We start from the raw sequence: 25,174 nt of genomic DNA on the forward strand, positions 1-25,174 counted from the left end.
TGAATTATGTCCAAAACATGTAGTATTGTGTTTAGTGTATGAAATCTATTTTATGATGTTTTTACACTGTGCATATGTGCTTATTTCTGATCTTACTAAATGTAGGACAAACAAAAACCTTTTTTAAAGAGATAATTCCATTTGTTTCTAGTGCAAGTCAAGGACCACCTTTTCAAAAACTAACTTTTCTTACCTGAAGTCAGTACTGTAGTTACAGCTTTTTTCTGTGTAGTGCTATTATCTGATATGCATTAGAGTAACTTTTACAGTTTCAATTTAATTTACTCGATAATATCTCTCTAAACTGTCCTTTTATTGTCCACCGCCAAAATCCAGATAGCATGTGAGTTGATAAAAATGCTGCAAAGAATGTTAATAACTATTTCAGTAATCAATACATTGCCTGAGTTGTAGGGTGTCAGTAATAGATACCTTTAAGGTATCAACCACAATAAGTGAGTATCAAGTAGTATCGAAACTTCTCCAGTCAGACGATACCTGCATTTGATCCTTTTTGTACCCAGACTGCGAAAAAAATGATTATTTGTATGTTTTGCTGACAGCCAACTTAATGCAATGTGGGATGAGCAACCCATACAGTCTGTGGTGGTGATGTCAAGCCTGGTATATTTGATAGAGGTGGTAGTTCAGTTTGCTGAGATGCCACAAAAATAAATGTTTTAATAATTTGAACACTTTGAGAATGTAAAAATCATTTGAATGTGGTGGGATTTTACACAACAGATTGCTTCTATTCACATGATGGGTATCAAATTAAGAAGAAAGAAAAAAGGTACCCCACCCTACGAAGTTGTTTTAAAGAAAAAGCTAGGCTAAAAATACTAAACATTCTCTAGTCACAGCTTCTTCAATAATATGATTTCCTGCTTTCCTCTGTTTTGTGTCATTCATCTTTGGGGTTTTTAGACTGCTGGTCGAACAAAACAACACTTGAAGATGTCACCTTGCACTCAGGAAGAATATAAATGCCATCCTAATACATTTATCTGGGTGTCCACTGCAGTACGCTGTTTTTTTTTTAAAAACACACTACAGGCTGCCCTACCCTGTGATTAGTCAAGGTTATTGGCCTGTACGTGGTTGAACAGGAAGAGTTGCAGACACGACTCAGAGGTGAATCTGTATTTCAATTTAAAGTTGATGTTATCCTAAAACAACACTAGAAATGAACAATCAAAGAGAAAGAAAATTACAAATACATTTAAAAAGAGATCAAGTGAAGCAAGGGCGACAGTATTCTTTAAAATAAAAATGTAAATAAATAACCTACCACTGAAATAAATGTGATTCTTGAGGATAAGTGCATTCATACACTGCAGATTTCATATATTTGATTCTTTTGGGGGGATTGATGACCCCCAGCATCACTGTGCTCTCCCGGCTTCTGAGAACAAACCTACAACCCTCTCTTCAGCATTATCTAGTCAATAGAAAACCATGATTCAACACATACAGGATAATTTGATGTAATTCTTTAAATTCATACTGCTATTTTCCTGTTATGGTCTGCTATCAACACAATATGTGGATTATAATGAGTTAACGTCTTCCACAAATGCGTTTCCTGCCTGAGTGAGGAGAAGAAGATTAATTTCCTCTTCCTGTTAAACAGGAAACTGTTCAATACATGAGTCGACTGAACAAGTCCATGACTCCCTCTGTCAATAAACACACACAGGCACAAGCACACACAGACACATACACAAATTCATTCACACACACACACACACACACACACACACACACACACACACACACACACACACACACACACAGGTTGGCAGACATCAGTCAGAGCCTGTGGTTATGAGTTTTCATCTCTCTTTCATTTTCATTCTCCAGTTTCATCATTCCCGTGCGTCTCTCCCCACTTCTATTCTCTCCTCTCTTTCTTTTCCAGCCTTATTGTTTTTCATCATCTCTCCATCGCTCCCTTATTCTGTTTCTCATTCAGGCTCATTGCTTTTCTTTCTGTCTCTCTCACTCCCATATCAACCCTCTCTCGCTCTGTCTCTGTCCCTCAGGCTAGCTGTGTTTATATTTCAGTCGTTTATTTCTACAAATGTCAGACAGTGTTTCTGCCCTCCGTCTATTGAGGAAGAAGAAGGAGAAGAAGGAGAAGGAGAAGAGGAAGGAAAAGAAGAAGAAGAAGGAGAGGGAGAAGAAGAAGAAGGAGATGGAGAAGGAGAAGGAGAAGACTTTATTGATCCCCATGGGGAAACTGATCCTCTGCATCTGATCCATCCTACACACTCACACTAGGAGCAGTGTGCAGCTGCAGTATTAACCCTAACATACATGTCTTTGATGGTGGGAGGAACTTGAGCACCCGGCGGAAATCCACACAAACACGGGGAGAACATGCAAACTCCACACAAAAATGATCTGGGATGGTGGGGGGTTAGAACTCAGGACCTACATGCTGTGAGGCAGCTGTGATCACCACTGAGCTACTGTGCTACCATTGAGCCATAGAGAGAGAGAGAGAGAGAGAGAGAGAGAGAGAGAGAGAGAGAGAGAGAGAGAGAGAGAGAGAGAGAGAGAGAGAGAGAGAGAGAGAGAGAGAGAGAGAGAGAGAGAGAGAGAGAGAGAGAGAGAGAGAGAGAGAGAGAGAGAGAGAGAGAGAGAGAGAGAGAGAGAGAAAAAGGGGGATAGGCAGTGACAAGGAACAGAGCAGAAAGAGAGATAAAGAGGGAAGAATAGGACATATGAAAGAAAGGAGGAGAAGTCGACAAAAGAGCAGGAATGAAGTGAGAGAAGGAAAAAAATGGCAGGGATAAAGAGTGAGAACGGTGTAGAGAGCCTCCAGTATTTTAATCACTCTTTCTCTCAGATCACTGAGCAACCATGGACTGACTCAGGCTCTCCCCTCTTTTCTCCAATGCTATCCCTCGCTGTACCCCTCCTTTCTCTATGTGCTTGCTCATAGTACAAAAAAATCACTCCACCAACTAAAATATAGATACCAGGACAAAAAGAACAACACAGTAGATGGACAAATCGATAGATAATCAGACAGAAAGAGCTGTGTGCAGAAGCAAACCCAACCAAAGTCAGGTTACCTACCTTTGCTGCAGAATCTAGATGATCATCTCTTAGATATACATATGTCTTAATTATCCCCTGTTACAAAATGTATTATAGTAAACCGTGTGAGTAAAATGCTATCTATATACTGTAAAGATTAAGTCTTTGCCTTGGAAATCATACGTTATTATTAAGTTATACAGATTAATTCAGCCATAACACTTCTGCATGTATGTATGTGTCTATACAGTGTACATGTCCTACCTGCACATTTGGTCCGGGTAATGAGTGCTGGTCCTGGTTTGCCTGTTCCGCCCTCTCCTGGTCTGGTTAGTAAGACTCGGATTTCATACTCTGTGTCTGGGTCAAGATGCCACAGCTTATAGTTGGGAGAGTTGACAGCGTGAGTCTCCGTCCAACTGCCTGATGTCATGCGGTACTCAACCTACAGGAAATAATCAAATATTACATGTTAGGGTTGTTTAAGTTATTGTTCATCACATATTTCAATCTATATATGAAACTACATTGTCAAAGAGCATTACTCTCTTTTCTAAGGTCAGATACTTTTCATCCAGTGTGGAAAATAAAATCACTGATCTACCTTAAAACAATTTTCATTGGAAAATATCTGGTAAAACATGACTGCCTAAAGGAACAATTCAGAATTTTGGGAAACATGCTTATTCACTTTCTTACCGAGTGTTGGATCAGAACATTGATGTCATTCTCATGTCTAGATATGACGCTACATCTAGCAGGTGATTGGCTTAGCTTAGCTTATTTTTGCATAACAGCTGGGAGCAGGGAGGAAACAGCAATCCTGTCTCTCCAAAGTATAAAAATTCTGCCTACCAGCAGCAACCAATTAGCTTGTAATTCACATGGTGACATGAGGGTGACAGAGTGTGTCCTCTGCTTGTGTTTTTGTATTCAGAAGTTGATCTGTTGTCGCTGCCATATTGATGGTGGTATGCTGCTGCTAGATTGAGTTTTATTTATGTGGACTGGGGTAGGCTGTAGAACTGAATTGTTCTTCTGGGATAAATAAAGTTGTCTGAATGTAAATGTGAATGTCATACCTTGTTTGTTTAAACTGTACAAACATTAACCTTGACCAGAGCAAAGCAAGCTGTGCGGCTAAGCTAAGCTAAGTGCATGCTGGCTCATCATCATTCCATCTATCTCTTGGTAAGAGAGTGAATTAGTACATTTAAAAAAATGTTGAACTATTTCTTACAAATTGTTCAGTTTGCCTGCTTTCCTGTAATCAGTGGCATTTATTATGGTCATTTGCACTCATTTTGATGCCCTAATGTACACTGATTTCATATAATACCGTTACACACTGGTTCCTGCTTAGAAAGCATACAATATCTCACACAGAACATACCTCTTTCAGTATAATAGGTCCATCCCCAAATATGGAGTTAGCGTTGAGCTGAATCAGCAAGTATGTAGGGCCGACACCTAGCAGCTGGGGTGGAGCTATGGGGTGTGGAGGCTCTGTAGAGAGAAAACAATGAACAAAATCATAAAGGAAGGTTTCAAAAGTGCCTCACAGGACAGCTTTCAACACACTGAAACAAAGTCACAATAGAACAGAGCAGCGTAGAGGCAAAAGGAATAATGTACTGCAGTCAGTGTGGCACAAAGCCCTGTTAATGTAACAGCTGAAATGTGATATGTGTGGACTTAAATATTTTAAAATAAATTACCATTACATAATGACAACCACACTAATGGCACAAATTATTCAGGACATCCTAACATGCAGTAACCGCACTGACCTGCAATATTTTGACAGCTGAGCAGTGTGGACATCACGCTGAACTAATTGTGTGGTCATGCGGGGTGCAAGAGAGGACGCATGATTTTGAGACCAGCTGTGTTTAATTCTCAGTATCTGATGTAGTTTTGTTTCAGGCCTTTATTCGTGTTCATACTTTCCAACTACTAATAATATAATATTGCAATTTATTTATAGAGCGCTTTTCTAGATATTCAAAGAGACTTCATGTAACAATCTTTATATACAGTTGCTTTCATCTAACTGCTAGTAGCCACATTGTTTCATGTACTGATCCACCCTCCTTTGCTGTGTTTTTCTGAGGTCTAATAAACTTAATATTAATGCAAACACACCTTTTGCAGCTGCTTCACATCAAAAGCCTTCAACCTTCAAAACAAGACACTGGAAGGCTTTTATTGGGAAGCAGCTTCAAGAATTGTCAACCATGGGGACCAATATTATGTGCCCTTTTCAGACAGAATACATTTGCTGGCTTTATCTAAAGAAATGCCTTTTAGTCATTTAAAACATACTGTAGGTTATTTTACGCCTCTGATGGACAGTAGTGAGTTAAAAAAGTGAGTCATATATAATGATACATAATGATACGAAGGAAGAAGCGTGTTTTTCTGATAAAGACTGCATGAGTAATGGATTTTAAAACTTATTTTACCATTGCAACTTCCACTTATGATTATCAAATAATAACCATGAGACTAACATGCTAAGCTATCACATATACATGGTTAAATGCATGTCTCGAGGGGTTTCTATTAATTTCTTGCTGACTGCAATATACAGTAAATAGGTTTACATCTAGATTTGGGCTTTTTTTCCTGCACTAATTTGTGTGCAGGATCAGTAGTTCTGATGACAGTGTAAAGTCAATTTCACAGCAAGTTTAACAATTTTATGTCTAACTGATCTGCTTCTCTTTATCTACATCTCATTTTTAATTGGTATAGATTTAGCAAGGGAAATAGTGACGGATAAGAAGCTTCCTACGTAAAAAAAAAAAAGTACCATTAAAATGAAAGTATAAACATGACTGATTAAATAATGACATTTTATTTTAGTTTTATTTCAGATTAATTCTTGTATATATTTTTCATTTGAAATTCAGCCATGTAGTACGTCCCGTGATGCTCTCATCGAATAAATACTATGTGTACACACGTAAATGTGATGGATGTGTGATGGTTCAGGGCCAGTCAGTTAGATCAGAGCTAGCTGTCAGGCATCTATGACTGACAAGCCTAAAGCGCACACACACACACACACACACACACACACACACACACACACACACACACACACACACACACACACACACACACACACACACACACACACACACACACACACACACACACACACACACACACACACAGCCTTAAAACGCTGGATCAAAGATTCATCTACTTGACACATACACACACACAGATCAACACATGAATTAATCACCAACAGTCTCTCCACACACACACACACACACACACACACACACACACAGACACACACACTGATCTATCTCACATACAGTAAATCATACAGATTTTATCTTTCCCTCTCGCTCTCAGGCACATTCTCAAACACATCGCTAGGCAAAATTACTATCAGTATGAAGATAGAAAAAAAATGTTTTTACAATCCAGCTTCAATCATGTCATATCAAAGTAAGTATTATCTCATTTCTCTGTGGGTTTGTTACTCTGTATGTTATTTCATTAATAGTTATATTTTGATTGCTATCAACTCTTTTTCTCTTTGTGTGCAACTAAAGTGTTTGTAGCTGCATTTCTGTGTGTGTGTGTGTGTGTGTGTGTGTGTGTGTGTGTGTGTGTGTGTGTGTGTGTGTGTGTGGTGACTGTGGCTGTCAGAGAGGTGCAGGCTGGGAAGTGTCTTTTTAGCAACAGATGAAACACTGTAGTTTGACAGCACGTGAGCATGTGCAAACGCAGACACACAAACACACACACACGCAGACAGGGATGAATCCAGATAATGAATGTTGAAGTGACTTCAGAAAACCAACAACGTCAACAACATGTCAGCTCGCAACGCCATCAAATAAACAAAGTAAACAATGTGATGATTAACAAACAAAGAAAGAAATGAAGCAAAAACTCAAAGATAAATATATGCAAACATATAAAACAGTAGTTCAGTCTGCGTGCAGCTTGTGTATTAACTTGAATACATATTTGTGTGTTACTTAAAAACCTATTGGATATCTAAAAGATAAATAATAGAGAGAAAAATGAAACACTAAGAAATGTAAGTGGGTCATTATGTGACTCCAGAGAAAACTGAGCTGGAGCGAGTTCACACTTTAGATTTTCTTTTGCTTTCTTTTTTTTTTGTTTGTTTTGTTCCATCACTTGTCATTTGTACAGTTGACCTAAAAAAATATAACAAATCATCAATGGTGTTGTTTTGCGATGGGTTTGTTGTCACCATCTGTTTTATTATTAATCATGTGTGGACCCTCTTATCATTTTTCATTTTTTGGGTCAAATGTAAATGATAGTAAGAAAACAAATAAACAGCGGAAAAAATTCAAATTTGTGTCAATTCTGACCAAACGCTGTCTGTGTGACTCATTGTTTTTTAATGTCATTCACTTTCTTACATGATATAATTAATGAAGAACTCCTGATGCACTGGGGGAGGGTTTGGTAGTTTCTCTTGTTTAAAGATTCATGATATAGTAAATAAACATCAACAATAACTAAAATAAAGACTGAAAGAAAGGCAGCAAGACAGAAAAAAAGACAAAGAAAACAAAGAAAGAAAACAAAGAAAGAAAGAAAGAAGGAAAGGAGGACAGACAGACAGATATTTGGTTGGTGACTGGTGCCCACCAGGCATGTTCTTCTTGTTGTCCATCGTCAGCAACCTTGTCAATAAAGTTTAGCTTTGGCAAACCACTGCTGACATCACTACGGAACTCACTGGAGGACATCTGACCTCCAGAACAAGAGAGCGAGTGTGTGTATGAGTCTGTGTGTGTTTGTTTGTGTGTTTCTCGTATCGACAGCCAACAGTGTTAGTAGGTTTTCTATAGTTCCATAATGCCTCAAGCTCCACCTGTCACTATTACTTAGAGTGAGGGTGCGTGTGGGTGGGTGTGTTTTATGTTAATGGGGAGAAAAGGACATTTTGTAAGTTGACCATTACAGCTTTAAAACTGTTGTATGAATTGAAGTCAGTTGCATCCTCATGACTCTGATACGTGTGTTTGTATGCATGTGTGTGTGTGACAGTAATATTGCAGGAGTTTTTTAGGCCATGGGTTGTGTGTAATGCAAGCTGGCATGGCGATGTCTGTGTCTGTATGTGTGTTTGCGTGTGTGTGTGTGTGTGTGTGTGTGTGTGTGTGTGATACGAGCTGGCATGATGATGCACTCTGTCACCGTAGGAACCAGGGGGCAAGGCTTTATTAAAGCTACGGTCTGACCAAACCACTAGTGACAAACACACATACACATACTCAAACACAGTCAGACTCTTCCATACCATTCATCTCTCTCTCAGTTATATACTGTATTATACAGTATCATGTTGTCTACAGTAAAACATGAAGGCAAACCTCAGTATTGTTTTAACATGGACAGAAATGTCTCCACAGCATTGAATATTGAAAACTGAGGAGTACCAAAAGTTGGTCAGATTGATAATCTACTTCACTTTTCTTTGTTCAGATAGTTCCTTACAAGAGTTTTCCAACATTACACTGTTTTATTTAGTCTTGTGTCCTGTTGTACTTGTACGGTTGCTCGCGTTAAGACAACATTAAATATTTGAAGACTTCGGACTCCTTTTGGACTTGGTATTGAAATTGGTATTGTAGTGGGAAATGTATTGGAAACATTTGAACTATAATTAGCAAGCCTGAAACAATTAGTCTCTTTATTACAACAATAATTATGACAACTTTGATTATTGTTTAATTGCTAGTTATTCATCAAGTGAAAACAACCCTGCAGCTAGTTCCAGCTTATCCAAAGTGATTTTCTGTTCTATATCATTGAAAATCGATAACTGTGGCAGAAACAAAGCTAATGAATTAATTAGTTGACTATTTTCACAGCCCATTAATCGTTCAAGGCATTTTTAACTGAAAATGAACTTCCCGTCTCAAATGTAAATATACTGTTTGCTGGCTTTCTTAGTTTATCATATTAATGGAATATCTTTGAATTTTGAACTGTTCGGACAAAATAAGACATCACGTGGTGCTCTACAATAGTTCAGATGGACATTTTTCACACTTTGTCTGTAATTTACTGACAAAAGGTTTAATTGAGAAAATCAGGATTAACCAATAATGAAACTAGGTGTGGTTGCAGCCTTACTTAATATATTTAGACTGTTGGTTTGGCAAAGCAATCACTTTAAAGACCTTGTGCTAATAATAATAATTGACAAATGATTGTAATCATAATCAACAGATTATGTGGTAAGGTAAATATTTGGCCATTTTCAGATTCCTACTTGTGCAGGAGAAGAAATATGTGCTAGAATGATGTGGGAATCCCACGTCACACCTCTCATGGTCCCATGATGCACCTATGTCTCTATGAAATGTGCTTCTTTCTGATCTTGACAGCACCAGCACACACAGAGGCAGCAGATAATGGCATATCTCTGTCATCTACATGTTATAAATATCAATAGACTGGGCCCGTGTGTACCTGCTTCGAGGCAATCTCACATCACCCAGGACCACTTTTCAGGCTTTGAAAATAAAACCTGGGTTACTATCCGACTGTCAAACATTTTTAATGTATTCAAGTCATATGTGGGTGCACTCTGGTGATTTTATTCTTCTATTTTTACTGTTTATCATATTCCTGCTAGATATTAGATTCGACCAGTAACATCCTGTCCCTCACTCTTTTTACCCTCTCAGTTTCACAAAAAGTAATTATTACAATGAAATATTCAGAGTGAAAGTATTAGTAATGCAGCTTAACTCATAGTTGTCAATGTCCTGCTGGAACCTTAAATCTCCAACAAGCGTTCTTTTTAGGAAGTGAAATAAACATATTCCCCATTTCTTTGATTTCTCCCTGGCTTGTCCCATCTGATATAGCTAATAAATAAACATGAGGCAGCTCTCCTTCCACATTCATACATGCAATCCTCATTCTTTTATTGTGATATCTTTTTAACATCCAGGCTCTGGATCAATATTCATAATCGCCAATATCCCTCAGAGCTGAAAGCATCTCTTCACAGATTGTGAATGTGGCTGGTTTTTGAGCTGGTGCCTAGCTATGAAACATGCGTGTCTTACTGAACCTGAATCTATTTTCATATATGTAGATCGTTCTTATTCATGTTTAGACACATGTCTCCTGCTGTGAGGATTCCTCATCCTGCTCCTCTTTGCCTTTTTATATTCAAAAAAGATGTACATGATAAATAAACATTAGCCACTTATGTATTCTTACTAAATCAGCATGGTTCCTGTGGAAAAGGCCACCTTTTCTTGACCAACCCTTTCCATTCTCAGTGGGAAGTGTACCCTAAACTTGGCAGCGTTAGAGTCTTGCTTAAGCCACAGAGTGACACAGAGTTGAACCCTCAAGCTGGACAGTGTAAAAGCTCCATTATCTGACCCCCACCAACTAATATCATATTCATGGTGCTCGCTTCTGCTTTGATTTCTCATTTCTTTCTCCTCTGCCATCTCTTATGCAGAATAATAAACACGACTCTGTTCGGCTTTACATATTCAAACGTATTCCTGATTCTAATATGGATATTCTTGGGATAATGAGCTGACTATTTACATTTAACTTTTCTCCAGCATCTCCACATCTTTCTTTGCTTACTCTTCTATGTCTCCCGTTTCTGCGCCCCCTCCCCCTCCTTTCTGTCACTCCCATATCATTCTTTCTGAATCTTTCGCCTTTACCTTCTATCTCTCTTTCTGCCCTCCTCCTCTGTCTCTCTCTGGGAGATGAATTGAATATGTAAGCTATTGGATGTGAATGAATAAAGCATCCCGTCTCAAACACACATTGGTGACACCTTATTAACCACATGTCAGCTGCACATGACAGCCGGAGCGCACACTGTTTCCATTCACACACACACACAGAGCATGTGCACACAAACCTACACACACACACACACACACAAACACAAGGCTGCCATCCTCACACCTACTTAGACACACACAAACTCTCCTCATTAGTCTATATTGTGTTAGGGACTTACATTTTGGAAGTAGGAGAAAAGTGAAAAGTGTTGGCTCTATATAAGCTTCTTTTTTATTTGGATGGCGTTTCGGCCCTCAGGCCTTCTTTAACATCATCTTGATAGATGATTGCAAAACAGAAAATATTTGGAGTGTGGACCTATGAGTCCCATAATTAAACATGTGGGCAAAGGCGCATGTTGTGTTGAGTATCTAAAAGTAATGTTAAATTGTTTGACTTGCAGAGCTGTAAGCCTCACAGCTGTGTGGAGATTTGATGTGTGCTATGTGTGCGTATTTAGGCCAAAATCTAGCTGCATGGCTGGGACACGTTTTATTGCTATCATTTCATTTGCTTATTTTTCACTAGTGAATACTCATTGAAGAGCCAGAACTGGTATGGTAAAAGGTTGAAGCCTTTGCAGTTTCCTTGAAGTGGGTATGGATGGGCCTTCTCACAACTAAGTGTGTGGACATTTTTATGTTATATGTCTTGTCTTTGTATGCAACTTAAGCAGCTAAAGTTTAGAATACACAGTAATACACTGTTCCCTTTTCACTAAAAAGTGTCTACTGAAGCAGAAAATAATAGTCTCCAAAAAGCTAAGATATTAAATATTAAATAGGAGAAGAAATCAGGAAAGAGCATAGAAAGTAGTTCAGAGCAGACAGCAAATCAATCAAGTAACCCAAGAAAAATATTCTTAAAAAATCCTCACCTCTGACGATAAGGCCTGCAAAGTTAGACACCCCGGAGCCACGCTCTGATTGGGTGACGCAGCGGTACAGATCTTGGTCCTGATTAGTGACTTCTTTGAGGTGGAAGGAGGCGGCGAATCGTCTGTGGTTGATATTTTTCGTCTGAGCTACTGGAATATCTTCTCCATTTCTCCTCTGATGCATGAACAGACAAAACACACAGACAGATCAGTTGCTGCAGAGGCCGGTAGAGGGTCAGCTGCCTTGCTCAAGCTCACAAGACAGCAATGGACCACACACTACACACTCAAACACACACACACACACACACACACACTACCACCCCCTCCTCTGCCTCACTGACAGCAGGTCTGAAGGTCAGGACTACAATAGAGCCATAATGAAATCGGCAGCTACTATGTTAGCTGCTAAGATGTATGGCTTGGAGTGGCTGTGTGTGTGTGTGTGTGTGTGTGTGTGTGTGTTTGTAGATGACACTTTATTATTAATCATACCAGTCCCAAGGGTATAGTACAGTGTCAGATGTACGGTGTCAGATTTAGCCAAAACTGACTAACTGTATTTGCATTTCATGCATTTGTCATAAAGTTAAAGTGGCTGAATCATCCCAACTAGTAAAATGTATTTTCCTACTTAGCACCAGTGATGTTCATCCATGCACACCGTTTTAGTTGAATTTCCCCATGTTTTGGGATTTCTGCCTTCACTACAATACAGTGGAGGTAAATGGAATTTAATTTGTGGTTGCAACTGTCAAATATTTAAAGGACAATTTCTTTGGCAGAGAGTAATCCAGTGAAAACTGCTCAGTGTATTTTGTAGAAGGTAACTCGCCATACAGATAGATGGGACAATACATGTAGGTGGTTTTATAATTTGGGTAAACTAAGTTTTAAATACAGTTAGTAATATGGTTGGCCACGCATGGTTTTCATTACTGATGAATCTGTTGGTTATTTTCTCGATTAATCGATTCATTGTTTTTATAAAATGTCAGAAAATGGTAAAAAAGTCAATGTCACCGTTTCCCAAAGTCAAAGAATATGCCCTCAAATGTCTTATTTCGTTCTTAACTCAAACATATTCAGTTTACTGTCACAGGACACTAAAGAAACCAGAAAATATTCACATCTGAGAAACTGCAATCAGGCGAATTTCAACATTTTCTGGACTCAAAACGATGAATCAACCTGGTTTGTATGTGTGTGTGTGTGTGTGTAAATGCGTGTGTGTAACTGTACCTGTAGCCAGAGTTTATTATTCGATGTATCTCGTCCTGTGGCGATACACTGAAATGTGGCGTTCTGCCCGGCGTTCACCTCCACGTCTCCGAGACGCAGGAAATGAGGGGATTTATCTAAAAGGAGACAAATGAAGGAAATTAGACCAATATGCCACTTGTATAGAGTTTACAGCTAAATTACACGACTCTGTGCTTTACAATGTTACAAGTGGAAATGGGGTGACAGAGCCAGAAGGAGTCACGGGTACAAACAGATCATGTTATCATAGTGTATATGTTTCAGGACATTTTGCCACCCTGAGGAATATGTTCATTATTATTGCGATTAGATTTTAGAGGAGTCAGATGAAACCAAAGCTTAGTACTGCATTGCCACTGGGATGTAACATCAATGTCACATCCGTTATAATATGCATAGCTTCCAATTCTTAACTACCGTGTGAAGATATGAAATAAGCCTTTTTTCGACCCTGAAGATGCAGTTCGGCTATGACATTTTTATTCTGGGGAGGTGATTGCAATCATAGATAGGAGCGACTATGGTGAAGGGGAAAACACACACATACACGAACACACCAGCTCGCGTGCATGCATTCACGCAAATGGGCGTGCACACACACACAAAACCTGTGTGTCCAGAAATGCAGCTGTGAGAATGAATGCTTCCACTGTGAAGACTAGGTACTAATTCCTTTTCAAATACTTGCTCCTTCCTATTAAGAGTCCTGCTCCTCTGCCTTTAAAAGACTGGGCCCTCTTTTCTTTTTACATTCCATCAAATTCCTGCTCCCTTTATCGACAAAATTAATGTCCAAGGAATTTCTTTCAGGGACGTATTGACGACTTGTGACATAGAAAGGTACAACGGGGACAACGGGACCTCACAGGCGGTACATGGGGAAAATACGAGACAGTTTATTTTTATGACTCATAATCAATAGAATCTAATAGGAGTCAGATTGTCCTCAAAGATTGCAGCGCCGCTACCAGACAGATGACAAAAGGGAGTTGTAATTGCCTCCTTTCCAACTTGGGGACCCACTGGGAGTCTGTCTGTGACTTTAGATTAACTCTCACAACTATCATATGTTGAGGCCTCTAGCAATAAGGAAACACTAAAAAGAAGACGAAAGAAGGGGCCTTGAAACATAGGAAGAATTTAAAATGGATCGCAGCCCTCATCTCCCTCATCTCTTTCCTGTCAGTACTAGACAAGACAGCTACTGTTCACTGTGTGTGTGTGTGTGTGTGTGTGTGTGCGCATGTGGGTTAAAGAGAGAGACAGAGAAAGTGCTGAGTGGTCAGAATCTTCTCTCTCCATGATTGCCCTAATACTGTCTCATTTCCCGCTTCACTCTCTCCTATTCCCTCTTTCTCTCCGTTTCTCCTTCTCGCAATCTCTCTCTTTCTCTCTCTCCCTTTTTATTCCTCTCTTTTTTTCCCCTCTATGACTTGTCTTTCTCCTCTCAATGCATCCCTCCTCTTCTGTGTCACCTTCCCACTTATCTACCCATTCGACTGCAACAGAAACCATCCCAGGTACAGTCTAATTAGTGGCCAAAGCTATCAGCGTCTACTCAGCGAACTAGGACTAATTGCTGGCATGCTAATGACTCACCGCATGGGTAGCTGAGCACCTGAATGTCATCTATGGCGATGAAGCCGGCTTTGCTGTCCGAAACCTCAGCTTCGAATATGACCTGAGGGGAAAAGAGAGAGAAGAGATTTATTATCTGTTATTGTCCTCATTATTAAAACAGAGAGAATATTCAGTCACAATTTGCTTTGTGTTATTTATTCAAAACAAGGCTTATTAAATTAAAAGATTCATTAGGCAGAAAATGCCTGTATAAAGTCATTTCTGACCTCCCATTAGCCTGTAAATGGAACAATTTGAGCATATTTAAAATGTACGATGCACAAAATACAAAAACAGCAACAAAACAAACCCTTAATGCTGTTCCTGGGAGAAAAATGGAGTTACATAACACGCAAATGTTCTGCTCGCAAATCACAAAGCCTCTATGGCACTGTTACTAAATCATCAACTCTCTTTAGTACTGTTAACAAATCACAAACAGTGCGTGTGAAGTGAACTTTAGATATATTCTGTGTACACTAGAAACAAAAAAATAAAAGTATTGCTATTTAAATTCGCTGCCAAAGTGATGGATCCAATCTAAGTCGTCACAGGATAAATAGAAAGTCGGCAACGGCCGCCAGTGATGTGCATGAAACTAGATAAACACAAAGCTGCCATCCTGACTACTGCTGCTGCTGCTGGATTTATACATTCTGGCCAACAAGCCAGAAAAAGGATAAATGGGATACTTCCTGTTGGATCATAGTAATCTCCTTCGGTACACATAAAATGGCTGCCGGAGAAATGATAATAAGTAATGAAAACCACTGCAGTGAAGTAGAGAATGCAGGTTTCGAGCCCATATACTTGTTTTTCCATTCCCCTTCCATCCCTGTCTTTCCCCGTTCCTGCTTTCATTTCATTCTTCTCTTGACTCAGTTTTCTACATCTGCTCTTATCCAGCCATATTATAGAACCAGTGAGCTGTCCATTAGTGATGCACTGACATCTAGACACAAGTTATGACTGCTGAGATTTACAAAAATAACAAGAAATAACTAGTATGACTTGAAATTATACCATTATTTGATGAATCCAGTTCTTATGGTTTATATATAACGCCATGCAGAAAGGCTAAAAAGTGTGGAAGTCAAGACCAGGAGTTTGTGTCCCTTTACAGACCTGAAATTAATGTCTGCCTACTTAATAACTGCAACTCAGATCTGTCCTTAACCCCAATGTGTTTTAGCTGCCTAATCCTAACCTCCACCTAGCTTATTTGCCACAGCTACAATTTTGTAAAAGGCAACATTGGCATTATATGTTAAAATTAACTAAATAACTGTCATTGATCATAATCCAGGGTTTTGCAGAGGTGTCTAATATCAATGTTCTTCTGGAGACACGGTTGCTCTAAATGCTGTATTTGGGGTAGGTTGTTAAGACTGCATTCAACAGGTACTTCCTTTTGCCTCCATCTCAGTTCATCCCTTCTTCACACTTCCACTCTCTCCACTATATATTTCTTCTTTCATCATCCCTCTTTCTAACCATAGCTCTTCCCCCAAAACTTCCCTCTTTCTCTTTCTCGCTTGCCGTCTCTGTTTTCTAACGGTGTTTACTCAGAGAGGAGCGCTGTAATGAACAGAGGGAAGGAGGTAGCTATCACACGGAGAGAGACGGAGGGAGAAAGAGAGCAAGGGGGATGAGCAGTTGTTGTCATTCATCACCTGTAAAAGGAAATCTGCCATGAACTGTTTACCCATAGCTTATCATCCCCTGCTTGTCACACTCTCCCACTCTCAGTCTCCCTCCCCTACCAATCTATCTTGTCTCTCTCTCCTATCATCTTTCACTTATAGCTCACTGCAGAGCACAGCAGAAAGACATCAGCTGACTTTTAATACCTTCATTTCTGTGTGCCTCCCCAGCCTGCTGATCATCGTGTATTACTGTGGGCCGTGTTTGTTTTGGTGGCCGTAACCTGACCTAATGATGCTTTTTCTATTTTTGAAAAGTCCACTTCTTGTCGTAACTTCAATCTCAATAACCAGAGCTGATTTTAAGTTAAGTTTCAAGTCAGTTGCGACAAGTCCAAGTCAAGTCTTATGTGTTTTCTAAACAAGTCTCAAGTCCTGGAGGGAATGTCCATGTCACATCTCTTTATAAGCAAACTGCAAGTCATTCGCTTTCAGGTCTATGAATGCAGACTCTTATAACACAAATTTTATATGATTTAAAAGTTAAAGAAAAAAAATGATTTGTGCTTTGTACACAGCTCAGAGAAAGTCAGGTTCAATAAATATTCATTGGTACTATTCAAACATTTATTTTTGGAGAAAATGACAGCCCTAGTGTGGCTAAGCAAGGCCTGCCTGTCGCTGGCATTTTTATTCATTTTTATTGTTCTGGGATTTTACGAGCACAAAACATAAAGATTTAAAAGCTTTCTGTTATGCCTTTTTTTTGCTTTCAAGTCTCATGTAAAATCTTTTCCACAGTTGCTGTGATTAAGTCACGTCTCAGCAGTCAAATCAAGTATGCAGCTAACTACCACGTATTTCAAAACATGGGTTTCCATAAAGCCTGGCTTCACAGCAGCATGGACACCATCACTGCTTATTTTTGCTGTTCTTTTGCCTTCTGTCATTCATGTATCTGCTGGTGGTCAACTGGGAGGAGATAGTATGTCAATCCTGCAGGTGTCAAACACTCACTGACTGGTCTCGTCAGTGTGAGGCAGGATTACTGATAGCTTGTGTTTCCAGGTTCTCACATGAGACAAGCAAGTCTGAAATGCTGAAGGCTGAAGACTAACATATCATCACTCCAGAGAAGAGTTGGGGCGATAGCGTACATCCTCTTGTCAACCAATAGCATATATCACACTGATGTATGGATAGTGAATCAAAAGTGTTTAAATCTGCAAGAAGCAGGTGTTTTTCCACTTCATGTTACAGTTTGAATCCTCAAAAAAAGCTAAAAATTGTGCCAAACAGGTACAGCACACTCGTGCTGTGATGGCTCTAAAAACACTGTTATTCAACTACATTATCATCCTGCGTCCCTGCTTGAGAAGGTTGTAATAGGCTGTAACCTCAATGACCTAAAGCTTGAGGTCATTCTGTAAATGGCAGATTAGCAAAAATAGCAGTAGTGATGGAAAACAAAAACAACCTTGCAAGTACAAATCCTTAAAATCAACACTAAAATCTAAAGTTGTTTAACAGGGTGTCGTGTCTGCAATAGTCAAGGATCTCACTCGTTAAGACAAAGACAGTCTTCTTTCGAAATAAAGAAGAAATAAAGATAAAAACTATAATTATAAAATCTACTGAAATAATGCTGCGTGGGTCTGTGTGCATTTGTGTGCACATCTGTTCTCGTGTAATTGTGCGCGTGCATACATGTATCTCCATGTGACTAGTCTTCCTCTGGTGAAACCAGTCTCATCACAAGTCAAGAAAGAGCTCTAACAGAGAAACATGTTCCAACATGAAAAAAATAGTTTCATAACCTCCGATCCAATAACCTGTTTCATAGCCTGAAAAACCTACATAAGCCTCTGCAAACCAGGATGATTATGTTCAATTAAAACATGTTGACACATGAGTTTCAGGCTGGCGATCTACTCCCGCAGTCACCAAGGAGGACTGGGCTCCAGATGGGCCTTTTGGAGGATGATTTCACACTTCGCCTTACAGTAATATCATGGGGTCCCCAGGCTGTGTGTGTTAACATGATCAGTGTGTGTGTGTATGCCTGCCGGGGCATTGAGAGACAAGCCAACCCGCCACATGCACACATCTGTCAACACCCCCAACAAATATACACATACACAGATACACATACATCATGTTGACTGACTGTGATCTCTACAGTCATTAATTAACTAAGGAGAAAACACACTTGTACAGTATAATGCAATCCACTACAACACTCAGTAAGTTCTACTTCTGTGAATCCTACAGTGTTCAGACTGTGTCAAAGAAGTGTTAAAAACAAATACGAGACACAACAGCAGTGACAACAAAGTCAGTGTCCAGCATGGTAACGCACTCAGCCACCTCGCCTTTCTCAGTGTCTTTCTAGCCTAATCGTCACCTCCTGAGCCTCAGTCAACACCAATAAATCAGCTTCCTGCCTCACAGCATGTGCATGTATTTGTAGCGGGTGTGTGTGGTGTTTGCGTATTTACGTGAACACACTTAGAATTAAAAAAAACAAAAAACAAAATTAGCCATTGGTTGTTATTTAGGGAGTTACCTGATATTCATTAGGCCAAAAGGTGGAGACGGCCAGTTCAGCTCTCAGCCAGTCTTTACCTGGAAGACAACATTAGTGTCAACAAAGCTGAATAAAATCACATCAGTGTCAAGGATCACATGACAAGTCAGTCTTTACCAGTATAGGATGTAACGTTCCATATAGGGTTAGCCAAAGGTCCCTTGTTGACCTAGAGATGAGAAAAAACACAAAATAACAGAACAGAAAAATATGTCACACAAAAATTAACCTAACAACATAATCCACTGTGATTCAAGATTCAATTCAAGATTGAATTAAGATTCATTCAATTAAGAGCAGAGAGACATCTGTTCTATTACACTGACATGTATTCAATAAAAAAATAATCATAATTGAATATATTTTAAGACCCTGTGAGTTTTCTTGCATATTCCTGACAACACAAGACTCAGAGGTCAGGTTGAGCTACAGCAGAGCGTCTCTGGCTGGTAGATTTGCAGAAATGTGGGTTTGGGTTATTACAGTGAAGGCCAGTCTTCTTACTCATAATGCTTTCCTGCTGCCCAGAGGAGCAGGGACTGGTAAAAAAGGGCAATTTTCTGTTAACATTTACTGGCAAATGTGTTTTCTAACAACTTCCACACATTGTAAGAAACCTTTAGAAGAGGAGACGGGGAAAAGAGGAGTAATGGAAACAGCTCCAGTTGAAAGGATTGAGTTTGGATTACTGCGCTGTGAAATGCAGTCTTTTGCTGCACAATTTGATACATGTCCAATAAAATAATCTGACGTTATCATCTTAACACAATATGCTGTCATTGTGTTCAATGTGCACAACAGATGCATTTTGAAGTTCATTGTTTTATTGAAATGAATGTTGGCTGCTATATTAAGCAACCTTGGTTGTGGCAGCCTTTGTCTTGTATTTGTTGCATTACTTGTGGTGGTGTTCCACAAAACCAAGACCACAGGTCCCATAAATTTTTTAAGGAATAGCCTGTTCACCATCTGCCATTGTGACAGACAGGAAACTAACTCTGCCCTAGAAATTCTGTGTTTAGCAGTAAAGCAAAGTAGACTTTGTTTTCCGAAATAAAACTATCCAGCTTGTTGGGTTGTCAGTCCATGACATAAACCAAACATTTATTTTGTACAGGCCAGTAAAGACTTGCAAATGGTCTTTTTTATTTTAAGTATTAAGGTTTTTATATTTACAAGAAAAATATTTATCAGTGCAAAAATAAAAGTTTCCACTTGACAGAGAGGCAGCTAAAACCATTTAAATGGAACCAGACCAACCAGATCATCAAGAAAAAAGCTATCACTTTATCTTTATCTTCTTCTGCTCCAATGTATTGATTCTCAGTACCTTCACCAGGACATTGAGGGTGCCGGGGCTGGAGCCATCACGGCTGGTGAGAAGATAATTGAAGTCAATACAGTGTGTATCGTTCTCCTTCATCACTGGCAACTGAAACCTGGCCTTCTCCCCAGCATCATACTGAGAGACGTCCACATACATGTAAGAACCTGCACATAGAAACAGAGAGGAGGAGAGTGTTACCACAGTTTAAAAAGAAGCATTGCATATTAAAAAAAGGGTTTGTGAATCCAGACTCATGAATCAGCTATTCTTTTGTTTGTAGCTGTGTGTGCTTGTACACCACAAACTGATTTAAATTCTTTGCTTGAAGAGACTAGCAGTCGCTCCCTTTGAGGATGCAGTACGTTTACACAGTGAGTATTATGACCAGACTTGCCGAAGTGCAGACTGTATGCCCATAGGGTTACATGTACCTACATGAGCAAACCGACTCTATTTGCTACTGTGCATCATAAAAATGATCCACACTGAAGCCATGAACATCTAAGAAAGATGGCAGTTCTGTGTTTTGGGAAAGTGTAGAAGGTGTTTTAAAAAAAGGCAGTTTATAGCACTAAAGTTTCTATTTTTCTTAATAGCATTTATTTCTTTTTAGCTTCTCTTATACATTATTTAAGACCACTTCAACAGTTTATCTCAGCTTCTCTATATATCCTCTATTTTGTGCATCTATTGTGTACTGCATGATGAAACGTTGGGAGTTTGAGTCCAGCCGTCACATGAACACAAACCTACCATTATTTTTGAATAATTGAATTTGAAAACCGAGCCTATAACGACCCGCTCTCTGTCGTTTAATTCAGTGCAAGCCCCCGCTCCCCCGTTTTCTACTGTACGTTCTTGCTTTTGTTTGGCCTTTCCATTTTCACTAAGACACTTTCAATCAGTGGGTTTCTTGTCATGAAAAAAATAACAAAATAAAAAAAAAATAAAAAGTGCATAATTCTCTCCCTTTATGTCTGTATGTTGCACTCCCTTGCGTCTCTCTCTCTCTCTCTCTCTCTCTCCTCTCATTCCTTTTGGTCTTACCATACAAGAATAAGCCCTCCCCTCCCCTCCCACCGCACCCCTCCACCCAGATACATAAAACACCCTGTGCTCCCACAACTCAGTCATTTGTTTCTCCTTTGTGATTATGAGGTTGTTTCTGAGCTAGCCAACAACAAATAAACACAGGAAATGGGAACGAGAAAGGAAGTAACAGTTTTTTTTCTTTATTTCTCTAGCTTCTTGTCCTCCCTCCTCAACATCTGTCTTCATTATTTTATGTTGTTTGTTTGGTTTTTTTTAATTCCGGCATTTTTTTCCATCATACTATAAACTAAATCAAAATGACTGCAGTTTATGGCTACACGGTTGGTTCTTTTGCCGGCTCGAGTCAGATTTTCCACACGGCTCGTAATACATCATCACCTGCAACTAGCCGGCAGTGTCACATGATCAGCTGCATTTATCACATCTATCCTTTGGGCTGTGTTTTCTCTGCTTTGCCTCATTTTGTTTGCGTCGTGTTCCTCCTTTCTCGGCTCATTTCGGACATCATTTAGTTTGACTTGTTATGTTAACGGGATGTGAAGAATGCGCACGCTCTGTAATGCCGCTTCATATTTAGTAAAACGCCTCTGCTACCTATAGTTGTTGAACAGGAAATGGAGCTCGAAATAATACATAATCTTCGTGTGACGACAGGACAGCCACTCGGCCCCATCCAGATGTTTCTGGTAATCAGCTCAGGCCTAAACCAGATGTTTGTTGCGGTGAAATATGATGAAATGTGATCCTTTCCTGTCAACTGTCTAATCTCACCATGTCTATCAAATATTGAGGGAAAGCCGCCCATCCATTCCACAAATAATTAAATCTATTTAGCAGAATAGAACTAGTCAACTAATTGATTAGTTAATCGACTACTTGGAGAATCTATTAATTGTTTAAGTGATCTGTCAAACTGAAATGGGAAACATGTGCTGGTCTAAGCCTCGAGGGGGGGGGCTTGGAGGATTTACTGCTTTTCTATGTTTTATTTCACTCTAAATTGAATAACTGAGTTTTGGACTGCTGGCTCTGACAAAAAACACAATATGAAGCTGTCACTGTGGCCTCTGGGGAAATGTAATGTGTATTTTCAGCATTTTCTGACATAAATTATAGGTTAAACAATTATTCTAGTCATAGAAATAATAATAATTCATCTATAATGGACAAATTGCATTGTTAATTGCAGCCCTAAATAGAATAGGATGTAAAACGCCACAATGCAATACAACACAGCACAATATCTGTGCTCCAGATAAATACAGTACTCTATCCTAACTGGTTAATTCTATTTGCATATTATACAATACATAATAAGGGCCATACAATGGGCTGTATAACAATGGTGATTATCAGTTATTGTTTAGCTAATCTACTGTGAGAAAACACTTTTCTCTGCAGGATGGAACCAAACATAACAGGCTTTCAACTGATGCACACAAACATGTGCACGCATGGAGGCACACACACACACACACACACACACACACACACACACACACACACAGTTGGATTATTGGATTGGCTCTTCTTCTCTCTTCTGCTCTCTTTCTGTCTTTCTTTCTTTCATCAGCACCCTACCCCTGCTCTTACTAACACAAAAACAGATACTTCTACCCTTTCTGATGAACTATTACAATAATCCTTTCCTCCTGCTTTTGAATGTCATCAACAGAACCCAAAATCACTACATCTAAAGTGGACAACAGTAACGCAGCCCGGAAACAGACTAGGCCAGCACACCCCCCCCCCCCCCCCCCCGCCCCTCTCTCGCACTATAATCTAAATCTGTCCAAAATGAACATGCAATACATGTCACTCCTATTCCTTCTTTTTTGGCATTGATGCTAAGATGGTGACATGAGAAAAGTGCCTTTAAGATGGCTGCCAAGATGGTGCGCCAGCTAAAAATACATCTATCAGTCAGAGACCCAGATATGTCACAACACACACAACATGGCAAAATATAACCTTTAGCACTTCAGCTAATCATATCACTGCCTGCTGCTAAATTATACATACCAATGGATTAGATAAAGGTAAAAATAGGGGAATAGTATTTGATAAATATTTATGGGGCATCAATGTGCAACATGTCATAGTGTTACCCACTGCAAGGTTACTGAAACAATACAATCATTAAATAATATTCTTGAAATCAAGTGCTTCAATATCAACCTAGAGAGGAAAGCAACACAACAATAAAACCACAGAATCGGACAAAAATAGCATTACATGAAGTAATAAAAGTCTGACAGTACAAGAAACTGATACAGTCATGCTTAGAAAGCAAACCCTGTGATGACAAGAACGCCTGATACCTGAAATCTGCCACTTTCTAAAATGGCTGATGTCTTTGAACTGCCACGGTTTAAAATGGCCGCTAATAGAATGACGACATGATGTAACGAGGAGACTAAAAATACCCCTGTGACGGTCGTAAGACCTAGATATGTCACATAACAACAACAGCACCGTTGTAGACGGAGGACTGGATTCTGTAGCAAAATAATAACAGCTTCCTGTTAACAGCTAATGACACAACATTTCAGTATTGTATGTTAAACACCAATTTAGACTGGATGCAAAATAGCTAACAATCTCCCCCCGGAATGGAATATCACAAAGTAAAAATGCAGCTCTTCCAAAATACAGAAAGAAAACTAACCCTAACCCTGAACCACACAGAACATTTACTTTGATACATGGCAGTCACATAGAGATTGTATTTATTTTTTTACATATAATACTTTATGATACATTTCTAATATAATTCAGAATGTATGCAGTTGTGTTAATACAACATTATTTGTATCACAGCAGGTGACAGCACGTACAAATTTACACTAGACAGGAGAATGTGGAAAATGTAATTAATAGTGCTTAAATGACTCTGTCTCAGAGAGGTGTCGATTAACCTCTAAGGTAATTTTTAGACCCCAGTATGTGTTGTTGTATCCATATTTATTCAATCATTATCAAAGCATCCTGTGGATGAGCCAGCAGCTCTACTGCAGTTTAAAAAGCCTGTTTTCGCTTCTCTTATTAGTGGAAAACAAGAGGACGGAGAGAGACATCAGGAGAATAGCATGCCAAATAGGTTTAGAGTGGCGCTGGCTGATCAACGTTTGAGTCAAGAGTATCTGCTTTAGTCGGCTAAGCCACAGAGCCCCAGCCCATGAATGTTCAACTGGCACGACGTGCGTTGCCAACCTAGCATCTAGACCCTGCCACGGCAACTAGCGCCAACATGGACCCCCGGAGAGATTAGAAAAACTGCCAAACCCATCCCCGCACACTCAATACTGCCTTAAGCACAAACGGCGATTAGCAACTGGGACGAATCAATGTGGGTTATAAGGAACAAAAGTATAATTGTTAGCTGAACTATCCGATGACTCTATAACGATTTTGCGTAAAGCCCCTGGATCACTTCTCCCATTTTCTGTGCCAATACCTTTGATAACTCGTAGCTCTCTCGAGTGTCAGCTATTAATCAGCAAGCTAAACGCACTCCCTGGGGTCTCTCAAATCCCCCTTAACAAAGGCAGTAGGTATCCCTTTGCTTTCAGTGGTCAAAAGCCAAAAGATTTAGTGCCACCGCTCTTCTGCTGTGTCCTCAGGGAGAATGCAGCTAGCCAGACCAGAGTACTTCTAAATTACTGGTGGCTAGGATTGCCTCAGAAAACAACTATTCTAATAATAGACCTTGGGCAAGGAATTCAAGCTACCAACTCAAAACCCCTCGCCCATCCCTCTAACTCCTTCCAAAATACAAAACTCCAGCCAAGTGTTACATCTGTAATAACCTCTGGCCTTGTTTTCCCATCCACGGCGTGGCTGTTCCACACCGTGCTGGCATTATTAACACATCAAATGTCAGTTCACGCTCCCGTACCTTTAGGCGAGGC

General features: G+C 39.5%; 1 protein-coding gene across 1 annotated transcript in view; it reads right to left on the reverse strand.

Moving 5' to 3' along the window:
- The window catches only part of ptprk (protein tyrosine phosphatase receptor type K), a 106,975-nt gene that overhangs the window by 37,978 nt on the left and 43,823 nt on the right, over positions 1-25,174 (reverse strand). Inside the window, exons 3-10 of the mRNA XM_053336491.1 lie at positions 20,214-20,374; positions 19,001-19,052; positions 18,863-18,921; positions 14,633-14,714; positions 13,013-13,128; positions 11,771-11,945; positions 4,442-4,554; positions 3,313-3,493 (exon numbers count right to left, since the gene is read on the reverse strand). Coding sequence (XP_053192466.1) covers positions 3,313-3,493; positions 4,442-4,554; positions 11,771-11,945; positions 13,013-13,128; positions 14,633-14,714; positions 18,863-18,921; positions 19,001-19,052; positions 20,214-20,374 — 939 coding nt within the window. The remainder of the gene's footprint in view (positions 1-3,312; positions 3,494-4,441; positions 4,555-11,770; positions 11,946-13,012; positions 13,129-14,632; positions 14,715-18,862; positions 18,922-19,000; positions 19,053-20,213; positions 20,375-25,174) is intronic.

This window comes from Scomber japonicus, chromosome 17, assembly GCF_027409825.1.
Source record: "Scomber japonicus isolate fScoJap1 chromosome 17, fScoJap1.pri, whole genome shotgun sequence".
Lineage (NCBI taxonomy): Eukaryota > Metazoa > Chordata > Actinopteri > Scombriformes > Scombridae > Scomber > Scomber japonicus.